The sequence below is a fragment of the Solanum tuberosum genome, unplaced genomic scaffold (assembly GCF_000226075.1).
Source record: "Solanum tuberosum cultivar DM 1-3 516 R44 unplaced genomic scaffold, SolTub_3.0 scf00601, whole genome shotgun sequence".
In the NCBI taxonomy this organism is placed as follows: domain Eukaryota; kingdom Viridiplantae; phylum Streptophyta; class Magnoliopsida; order Solanales; family Solanaceae; genus Solanum; species Solanum tuberosum.
In genome coordinates this window covers 183978-195990 of record NW_006239574.1, presented here as the reverse complement: position 1 = coordinate 195990, position 12013 = coordinate 183978, and the positions used below count along the sequence as shown (strand labels likewise).

Below are 12013 nucleotides of genomic sequence, written 5' to 3'. Positions count from 1 at the left end.
CCAATGAAGTTCTTTCCTTCGTCGGGTTCCCAAGATCTTCCAATTTTACAAGTTAAATTCTCAATTCAAAGTTAGGGTTTTATTCAATCTTCATGGATTCTTCTCAATTATGATCTAATTGGTTACTTCTTATCTTCTATTGCATGGATTGAAGTAATTACATGTTTTCAAGTTGAATTCAAATGAATGTGTATGATCCATGATTTTGACTATGAACATATGATTAAGCTTATGAACTATGAGCTATGAACTAAAGATTTCTAAAGATATGCATGCTTTTATGAAATTGATGTAAATGACTTGAGGGTGCTTTTAGATATAACTATCAATGAGATTGTGAATTTTTTTCTCACATGCTACTATGATCATGATTGTCAAAGGTTTTCTCACATAATAATTCAGAAGGTTGAAAAGTTTTCTCACCTAAGATGAATCAAGATTTAAAGAGCTATTCTAAATGAATTTAGTCGGGATTAATAGCTTAAATGTGTCTTTCCATGTATGATGAAATGAATATAATTATTTTGTGGGATTTTACATAACCCCAAGAAGATATTAAGATGGAGTCGCTCCCGTTTGTAGAAGTTGGGTCTCTAGTAGCAATCTTCTTGTCCAGAACTATGTGCCCATGTAGAATGTCTTATCTAGTCGATCCACGTAATCTAGAAGTTTATGGTAATTACCTTGGCAAGTAGGAAATCTCTTTTCGGTGTGGGATAGACACATTATTTCATGTTTAGCTCACATTGTCTATGTTGGTCAAATGGTAAACATCCCATAATAATAAACTAGGTTACTTTCAAAGTATCTCACAAAGTGTTTTAAATATGTTAAGCTTACATTGACCATGATTATGACTTGTGCTTTCTCACCTCTTATCTTATGCTCTAGCTTGGTCATTGCATGTCATGTAAAGTCCTTTTAGCATGATTTTATATCATTTATGCATTGCTATCATATTTAGTACATTCCATGTACTAATACATACTTGTGCCTACATTGTTTCATTAATGTAGAGTCTGGCGCTCCTACCTTGCATACTTATGGCTAATTGATCTCTCTCTCTTGGCATTTGAAGATTGGTAAGTCCTCATGTTCCTAGGATTGAGACACTTTAATAGTTTTCTTTATTTTAGTTTTCAGACATTATTTGTGGTGTATGGGTTACGTCCCAACCATTTCTTTTGATGTATTTGGATGAATTGTTGAGACAATGTTAGACTTCTGCTTTGTCAAACTCTTTTATGATATAAAAAAACCATTTTGAACTCTATTTATTTCTACTACCTTGTCTAATGCCAGCTAAATGGCATCTGTAGGCCCTTTCGGGGTTCTATACGTCATATTATTCCTAGGGTATACTTTGAGTAGTAAAAATGTAAAAATATAATTATTTATACAAGGTCTAAGCGGGCCAACAACCACCCAATATAAAATTCTAAAAGGGAGGGGAGGGAGAGATACTAGCTACCGCCTAACAATTGGTCTTATTGTTTCTTGTTCCTTACCCGCTGGAATCTCATTTTCTTCTTTGCTAAAGAATGATAATTCCTGAACATCCCTCATAGTCTCCGTTGGAGATCTCAGACACAACGCCAAGTTTCTCCAAAGTAATTTCATCCCCATTAGTATTCTTACTAGCAGCTTTTCACAAGAATGCCTATTTTTTGTTCTCAGCATCCAAACTAGCTAAGAGATTCATGTGGGCCAAGGCATGGGAATCAAAGGCTCCCTAACGGTCCTCTGTACGAGCAATAACACTGGAAGTGGCAGGCTATTTTGGAGGCACGCGAAAGTCCCTCAGTAGTGCTCTCATCCAATGTTTATGTCGAAACGTGGCAACCGATCCAAGTTAGTGTGTCGGAACGCAACACCCAATCCATTCAACAAGCTACAATCACAATCACAATCACAAGTATATTCTCAAAATCATAAAATCAAGTCATAATTCATGGCATTCATCATTCATCTATCCTCATCCACAAGTAGTGTGATCGATAGTGCAACATTCACATACATACACATATTATAATGAAGAAAGAACAAACATATATCACACAATCATGAAATGATGACCATCACCTACCTCGAATCCAAGCTTGAATCCCCTAAGGCACTTGAATCATTCCTTTCCGTATTCTTTCCGCTTGTTTGTGGTCTAAAAACATACAATTAACGCAAGGATCAATAAACGAGGCCTAATTACCTAGGTTATAATCAACATTATCAACCCTAGGACAAACCCTTGATCCCCATACGCAGATTAGGGCTTTTCCCACCATCCAAATAGTTCCAAAACTCTTCCCCAATGATATTTACCCAAGAAACAACATTCTACGGATCGAAATACGGATTCGGGGAGTGAAAACCTTACCTTTAGCCTCAAGAATGGTGAAAACGGTCAAGAACTCGCTTGGGGTCGTCTCCTAGCTCTCAAAATCGAAAAGTGCAGAATAAAACGTTTTTGGGGTCTTATTTCTGAATTAAGTCGCGTTTGTCCTGCTACGGCGGGACCAATCCTGCTACAGCGGCAGCAATCCCGCTATGGCAGCATGCACGGAGACATAATGCTGGAATTTAAAGTCCAAACCCCTATTTCACAACACACCTTCAACCCTTGACATTCAAAAACCACCCGTTCACGCTAGGATCATTTTCAGGAGTTCTACTCGCTCGAATTCAATTATGTAAAGTCGTACGGGTTCCTTAACGTCTTAGCTATCTATTCATGTAACCAAAATCATAATTAAATCACGCAGTTGTTACCAGATTTCCCTAGACTTTATTGACTCCGATTTCGTCCAAATCTGGGCTAGGTTAGGAAATTTCAAGTTACTACCAAAAGTTTCCTGACCCCAATTCTTTCTCCTTTGGATTTTCCCTAACGAAAAAATCAGGTCGTTACAATAGACACCAATTTACCCATCACTCATTCTCGAGTGATCAACTAGGGAATACTGGCTAAAGTAAGGGTAGAGTAGTATCTGAAACGTCGAATTACTGGGGATAATTGTCTCGCATGTCCTTAGCTTCCGGACATCGTGATCAAGAATTTCATCTGGTTCTTCCTCACACCGAAGGTCTTGTTTAACAACATTGAGTCTCACTTTATGAAATAATCCTCTTCCCCAGCCAACCAATTGAATACCCATACATCCTCCCACAAAGTTATTCCCAATAACCACCAAAGTTGATCGTACACATGCCTGCAACATGTTATCAAGGACTTTGACACAAACATCATGACGAATCCTTTCTCACATAACCATGATAAAATTCTAAATCAAAAATTAGCCACAATTAGAGGTGAACCTGAACCAACCAACAAACAATCATAATACACAACCAATCATAGTTCATATCAACATCTCCATCTCACAACTCAATTGCGCATGAGCTTAAGTTATAAACATTTGATCTTTAAACATCAGATACTCATCGAGAGATATGTCCAAGCATACAAGCCCTATAACCACACTATTGAATGTTGGATTTAGCAATTGTAGATTACCTCTTAAGAACAGTAGAGTTGGACCCAACAATCCCCACATTCAACTACACACAATCAATACATGACCTCGACGACTAGATGAATGTTAAGATTGTCGGACAACCATAGATTACGCATGGTAACTCTTCTATGGATTCTCATAAGCAAGGTGATATATGTAAGACCACTGAAATACTTTAACAACTCCAAGACAACATCACATAAGTCATCTGAAATAACTACATCTTCCCAAATCATCCCACTCAACCAAGAGAACATCGCAGGATCGGCACAGCTGATCCACCTCTAGGGATCCACCAACAAAGTGAAAACACACGTGGGATTAGCCAGTGAATCATACTCAAAACCCTCATGAACACTTCAACCATTTACTTTATTATAACCCAACAATTTTTAAATGAAACCTTTCTTAGGTACTTAACAATCGATAGTAATAAATTTTACCACTCAACCCAAGTGTAACTCCTTTCAAATGCTCAATACTGGATACAATTGATCATTTCTCACCTTGCTAATTCATACCTTGACAAAAATATATCACCACGAATGTAGACTTACAATGAAAATATGAATTGTAAATTCAACCGTATAACACAATCCCTTTCTCTATCAACATTAGCTTGTACCTTGAAGATTCTTATGAATTCATAGATCTTCGCTTATCATTGATTGCATCTCCATCGATCTCACAATATCTTTCGCTAACAACTCAATCGTACTCACTACTAAACTAAAAACAAAAACAAAGCACTTATCATCACAGTCGGGCTAATGTATGTACACTCCTTTCTCAAGTCCTTTCTAATAGTTTTTAACCAATCTGACGATTTGTGATACTATTACCATAGCCACAACAAAACGAATGAAATCACGCGTCTCTGAACCCAATTATCTACCCCTCTGAAGATACCTCTTTAGCCTTTGCAATCAAAAAAAATATTCTTGCTCTCGCCTGTCTCTAAAGAATGTACTACATCCCACTATGTTTCTTCATTATGACTCCAGCTCTTTAATTTCTATGCGAATGGTGTCCCACCATTTCTTAAAACATTTCATACAACCACGTTACTCACCAAATATTAGAAAACCACAACCTTAGATACTCGCAAGTCGTAATTACTATACAAAAATTCGCTTAACCACTATTTTATTATATAGTTGCATCCAGTCACAATCCATCACGAACTCTTATTACCATTACGCTCAGTCAGCCTTGAGTATGACTAAGATGCCAACATTTCATCAATACGACACTTTAAACTCAAGTAAACTCACCAAATTCAAAGGACTAACCCCATTTTATACGCACATTCTTGCTAAATACTTCAATTTCCTTCACCCATGTATACTCAATGGGACTTTCTTTATCCATAAGCTGGTCATTCTGGTATCAATCCACTCCTTTATGGATTAAGATAAATTCACCAGTCCTCATACGACCCTCTTTCTTCTTAACAAACAAGACAGGAGTACCCCCAGGGAAGCACTAGGACGGATGAAACCTTTATCATGAAGCTCTTGGTTTTGAGCCTTAAGCTCTCTTAATTCTGCTGGAATCATACGATACAGAGGGATGGAAATGGGGTGAGTGTCAGTTTCCAAGTCAATGCAGAAATCTATATCTCTATATGGAGGCATACCAGGTAAATCCGTAAGAAACACTTCCTTAAACTAAGACACCACAAGAACATACTCAATAGAGGGACACTCAACCTCAACATCTCAAACTTGAGGTAAATAAGCCAAACAAGCCTGCACTACCAGTTTCCTCGCCCGAATATTGGATATGATCTTAGCTAGCTTAGGCTTGTACATCCCTTCCCACTCAAATCTTTCCCTACCGGGGATCTCTAAAGTTACCGACTTAGTATTACAATTAAGCTCGGTATAATAGGGGGACAACCAAGTCATGCCTAAGATTATATCAAGTCAGTCATATCCAGCATAACCAAATCAACCCAAATCTGAAAATCCATAAACACATCAAGACAACACGATATAAATGGGTGACTATGACTGATTCGTCAACTGGGGTAGAAACATGGATGGGGGCATCAAGTATATCACAAACCACATCAAATCCCAAGGCAATTGAACTGACATATATGAATAAGTAAGACCCGAATAAAACAAAACAATAGTCGTCCGGGCACGAACAAGAGTATCTCTTGTAACCACTGCATCACACCCTCAAACTCGGTCTTACCCGAAAAAACATAAAATTGAGCCATGTCCTCTTGACGGGTAACCTCCATGCCTGGCTGCACTACTCTTCTACCTGCATTACCATTTCCCCGGCCTAGACGACCTCATTGATTTCCTCCTCATATGCTCAGGTTCTCCACAATTTTAACTCACCTTATAACTTATATTTGATTGCTGAACACCGAATTAGATCACGGGGGTTAGTTCGGGTACGATTCGGGGTCCATAATTGTGACTACGAGAAAACAGGGGAAATAGGTCTAAGATTATGTCTCGCCCTATCCCGCTCTGGCGGGAGAAATCCCACACTGGCGGTCTCACCCTGGCGAGTAAAATCCCGCCCCACGGCCTTGACGGAAATAGAACCCCTGCCATTAATTTATGGGGTTCCTCTCTTTTCTATATTTCCCCTAGATTTCCCGGCTATAACTAGGAATTTAAGAAAATCCCTTTAGCTAGGACAATCGTTGTGTAACCCCCCCCCCCCCCCCCCCCCCCCCCCCCCCAACAACCCCATATATAGGCTATAAGTAGGCATTTAATAAAATCCCTTTAGCTAGGACAATCATTGTCTGCCCCCCGGTCAACCCAACGAAGACGCACTTTAGAATCATGTTTACATCGTTTCAACACTACCACAGACATATCCCCAGGATATACCCAGACTCTCACACGGTTATCAGTTGGTCGCAACACACATCCAGATTTCTCGCTTAGGAACCACATCGTAATTTATCTAGACCCTTGCAACTAATCTCATGATGACTTTCTTTTCACAACAAGTTTCATGACACTCAAGCAGTTACAACTTGCAGATAAGTCCAAATTCTTTAAGTAGTTTATTCCATAGATGACCGTTACTGATTATCTATGCCTTATACGACCCCTAAGGACAGATATCAGTTAGAACCTTCTCAGTTCCAATTAACTTGGTTGTGTCCCTTCAGCCGGGACTAAGGCGTCAAGTTCACTTCGTTGAGATACCAATTGGAATCGGGACATACCAATTGGACTCAACTCATACCACAAGCGACAATAGTAGCTAGCGAGCCCCACAAAATTGCTAATTTCAATCATAGAACTTGGTTGAACCAAATACTTAACCGCCTCAATATTTAACTGATGGTAACCAGACCTTAAATTAATCTTAGAAAAGATCGATGAACCTTGCAATTGGTCAAAAAAAGGTCATCTATTTGAGGCAATGGATACTTGTTCTGAATGGTGACCCTATTCAATTGTCGATAGTCTATACACATCCTCTCTTACTAGTGATGGTGAACTTGAAAGTCATTATAACAAAGGGTACAACCCCAAAACTAAATAACACCTTAAACAAGAGTCGGAGACTGAAAAGAGTGGACTTAAACAAGAAAGATCCATGGCAACCTGAAAGAACTGGCTCACCCTTGAATTCGGTCACGCTCAATAGTCACCTAGCTAAAGTCTATCAATAGCCACTTGATGATGCCCTGTACTGAACAAAGAAAGAGCAAATGCAGTATCAGTACACAACCACAGTGTACTGGTAGGATCACGCGGCTATCCCATTAAGTGCAACATACATAAGTCATTAAAATAATATAATAACATGCATACACCGAATATACACAATATTGATATCATTTACAAATAACGAATAATTTCACATTTATCAAGATATACCATTATGTCAAATCAATCGTCCTCTCATGGAACCCACACCCAAACTATTGGTATACCGGAACGTGGTATCTGATCCAATATTTATGTCGGAACGTGGCAATCAATCCCATGTTTATGCTGGAACGTGGAAACCGATCCAATGTTTATGCCGAAATCTGGCAATCGATCCAAGTTAGTGTGAACGCAACACCTGATCCATTCAACAAGCCACAATCACAATCACAAGTATATTCTCAAAATAATAAAATAAATACATGATTCATGGCATTCATCATTCATCTATCCTCATCCACAAGTAGTGTGATCAATAGTGCAACATTCGCATACATACACATTTTATAATGAAGCAAGAACAAACATATATCACAGAATCATGAAATCACAACCATCACCTACCTTGAATCCAAGCTTGAATCCCCTAAGGCACTTGAATCTTCCGTTTTTGGATTCTTCCCGCTTGTTCGTGGTCTAAAAATATACAATTAACGCACGGATCAATAAACGAGGCCTAATTACCCAGATTATAATCAACATTATCAACCCTAGGCCAGATCCTTGATCCCCATACCCAGATTAGGGCTTTTCCCACCATCCAAAAAGTTCCAAAACCCAATGATAATTACCCAAGAAACTACGTTCTACGGATCGAAATACGGATTCGGGAAGTGAAAACCTTACCTTTAACCTCAAGAATGGTGAAAATTGGTCAAGAACTTGCTTGGTGTCGTCTCCTAGCTCTCAAAGTCGAAAAGTGCAGAATAAAACAATTTTGGGGTTTTATTTCCGACTTAAGTCGCGTCTGTCCCGCTACGGCGGGACCAATCCCACTACAGCGGCCCCGCTACAGCGGCAGCAATCCCGCTACGGTGGCATGCACGGAGACAGAATGTTGGAATTTAAATTCCAAGCCCCCATTTCACAACACACCTTCAACCCTTGACATTCAAAAACCACATGTTCACGCTAAGATCATTTTCAGGAGTTCTACTCGCCCGAATTCAATTTCGGAAAGTCGTACGGGTTCCTTAACGTCTTAGCTATCTATTCATGTAATCAAAATTGTAATTAATTCACCCAGTTGTTACCAGATTTCTCGAGACTTTACTGACTCTGATTTCGTCCAAATCAGGACTAGGTTAGAATTTCAAGTTACTACCAAAAGTTTTCTCACCACAATTCTTCTCCATTGGCTTTTCCCTAACTACAGAATCAGGTTGTTACATTAATTTACATTCAATTTGGGGAAATTGAGTGATAAATAAAATTGGGGTATAAAAAAAATTGGGCTTATTCATGAACTTCAATATGTACACACATGTCACTAAATTTGAGCCTATTCAAAACTAAATCTTTTGTGCACACCTGTCACTAAGTCGCATTGGAAGTAAATATTTAATGCATACTAAGTTGCATTAAATAAGATATACATCAATAAAAAAAATTCCTCAATTCATTTTATTGCCTCACCTCTTTGTTTCTCAAACATAAGTGTGTGTTATAGTTTTTTTTTCAAGTCCAACGGGAGGGAAAGAGAAGAAGGGAAAGGAAAAGGGAGTGAAAAATGAATTAAAAGAAGATTTTTTTTACAGATATAACCCACCGATTAACTCTCTTTTTTTGTAGATAGATGTTTTTGGACTTTTGATTTTTCTTTCCCAGAGAGCCTCAAAAGGTGAGTTCTTTTATCGAATGAAAATTGTCTGCTCTTTTTTTTTCTCTTCAATTTTCAATTTTTATAGTAAAAAATGTTGTTGTTTTTGTTCTATTTTTGTAGCACGAAATGATTGAGATCTGATGTAATTGATACACCATCATTTAAGCGGCCAATTTGTTCTTCTCATGGAGAATCGTAAGTTCATGTCTTCAATTAATTTTATTCTATGTGTGTGGTAATTTTTATATACATCACTATCCCCAACTTTTTTTTATTTGCCAAAATTAAGCATTGGATTAAAGGGGATTAGAATATAACTTAGCTACTACTTGTGTTTAAGAACATTACAAGTTGACTTAATACATTAATAGCCCCCTTAAATAATATTTATTTAGATACTCAAATTATAATGTGTTCAAATTATATTGAGCACATGAACAAATGATAAAATATTTTTTATTAGACACTTTGAGTTTGAATTTCAGAAACATTTTGCATACAAGTATCAATAACATAGATTTGTTAAACTTTTAAAATATGTTGCCTCCTTTAATTATACACATTGACCTTAGTAAGACTTAAAACCTCAAGCATGTTACAATAGGTATCAAAATATATATTTAAATGATATAAAAAAAATTATGTAGTTAACTTATGTAGCTAGCAATGTTTGAGAATGCACACAATTATTTTTTAAATTAAAACATATGAGCATGTGTTTCAATGCTCAGCTCGAACATATGGTATATCGAGTGTCTACATAAAATGTAATGAAAAAATTAATGTTAAGCCTTCCATGTTTGTGTGTGTCTAAAATATTTCATTTTCTATCTCCAAACACTACATATGTAGTTACTTTATCTTTCAAGATTTAGTTAGGTGTGAAGATATATTACCCACCTTTACTAGAATTTGAGCTATAATATCATTGATTTTGCCACAATATATTTAAATGGCTACTTATGGTTATGGTTTTGATGTTTTTATTTTTTCTATCTCTTGGATGAATTAGGTATGGTAGCAGCATAGATCCAGTTGTTGCGTTGTCTTATGTGAGGGAGATTAAGGACACATTTGTAGACCAAGTAGAAAAGTATGACATGTTCCTTGATGTTATGAAAGACTTAAAGGCTCAAAGGTTTGTAACTAAATTTTACCTATTTCTGTGATCTTTATTAAAATATTTACTAATTTGGTGATTTATGTGGGACTATGTCTTTAAATATTCCTTACAGAATTGATCATGTTTGTGTCATAGAAAGAGTGAGAGAATTGTTTAAAGAGTATCCTAGTTTGCTCCTTGGATTTAATGCTTACTTGCCCAATGGCTGTGAAATAATGCTCAATGATGAAGACAAGGCTTCTTCGAAGAAAAAGACTAACAATGAAGAAGAACGCAATTTAGTGAAAAATATAAAGGTTACATTTTTGTTATCTTATGATTTTACTAATAAAAGTAGGACTTGTTCTTGTTTAAAAACATTAGTCCTAATTTACTAACTTGTAACTTCTTGCAGAAATGTTTTGGAAATGACCATGAGTACAAATCATTCGTAGATATTATGATGATGTATAAGAAAGATAGAAAGGACATCAACGAAGTGTATCATGAGGTGATAATTTTTTTCAAAAAATTGGATACATAGATATCATAGACAATGTTTATGTTCTTGTTTCGTACTATTTTATTATATGTGTAGGTTGCGGTACTTTTCAATGACCATCCTGATATGCTAGATGAGTTTATTGAATTCTTGAAAGATTCAATTACTCCCAATCCATTATGAAGTTTACTCCTTGTTTTAAATCCCCTCTTGCCCTGTGGCTATGATATAATCCTTAACGATGAAGTCAAGCCTCCTTTGAAGAAATCAATTCACTTAGAACAAGTATTCAACTTTGTGAACAAAATAAAGGTTACATTTCTATTACCTCATGATTTTACTAATTAAAGTCTTCCTTTTTCTTCTTCAAAACACTTTCGTAATACCTTATTAACTTGTACCTTCTTGAAGAAACATTTAGTAAATAACCATAAGTACAAATCCTTCATAGATATTATGAACTAGTGTAGGAAGGATCGCAAGGATGTCAAAGAGGTATGCGATGAGGTCACCATTTTTTTTATAATTTGAGCACATAGATATTATAGACAAAATTTATGTTCTTGTTCGTTACTACTATTTTATTATATTTGTAGGTTGTCGTACTTCTCAGTGACAGTCTGAATTTGCTGGATTAGTTCTCTGGATTCTTGCCAGATTCAGTTTCTACTAATCTGTTGTCTAATTTGGACGGTGATAAAAATTTATGAGGTGACATATATCACTTTTGTTGTGCTATTCAAATCAAATTTATATTTAATATGTGGATTTAATAGAATCACATAATTTAAATAGTTTAATTTAAAACTTAGATTGTTGAACTTGATGATTCATCAATTGTTTTCATCTAATCCTGCATCGTTTAATTGATATTAAACTTTTACTATATGTGAGGTGTATTTTTTTTCATTTTTATCATTTTGGTAAATAATTAATTAGAAATAAAAATATATTTAAATTACTTGTGTGTAAGGGTTCCAACATTATCAAATGTCTACAACCTAATGATCTTGAGGAGAGTCTTACTTTAGATGAATACAAATTTGTTAACTTACCACTTTACCAGAAAATACATATAAAAATTAGTTTTGTTTGGTGTAAATCATTGAAATGAACTTCCTAATTTGTTATCAAATTCAATTTTCTATAATAATAAGTATATATAATATAATTCGTCACAATAATTGAAGAGATATTTCAAAATTTTAATATCCAACACAATTTTATAGTTCTGTTGCATACTACATAAACTATTTTTGTACATGATGTTGTTGAGAAAAAATATGATCACATAATTAATTTTTTTCCTTCTGAGGTAAATTACACCAATTACAAATTTATTAATCTACTCAAAATACTATAAAAATAACTAAC

The 12013-nt window shown here is 35.9% G+C and overlaps 1 protein-coding gene across 1 annotated transcript in view; it reads left to right on the top strand.

Annotated features, from left to right (window-relative positions):
- LOC107058805 (paired amphipathic helix protein Sin3-like 2) overlaps positions 1–10822 on the top strand; it is a 34706-nt gene extending 23884 nt beyond the window's left edge. Inside the window, exons 2-5 of the mRNA XM_015304971.1 lie at positions 10048–10173; positions 10271–10454; positions 10553–10648; positions 10736–10822. Coding sequence (XP_015160457.1) covers positions 10048–10173; positions 10271–10454; positions 10553–10648; positions 10736–10822 — 493 coding nt within the window. The remainder of the gene's footprint in view (positions 1–10047; positions 10174–10270; positions 10455–10552; positions 10649–10735) is intronic.
- Positions 10823–12013: the final 1191 nt, after the last annotated feature.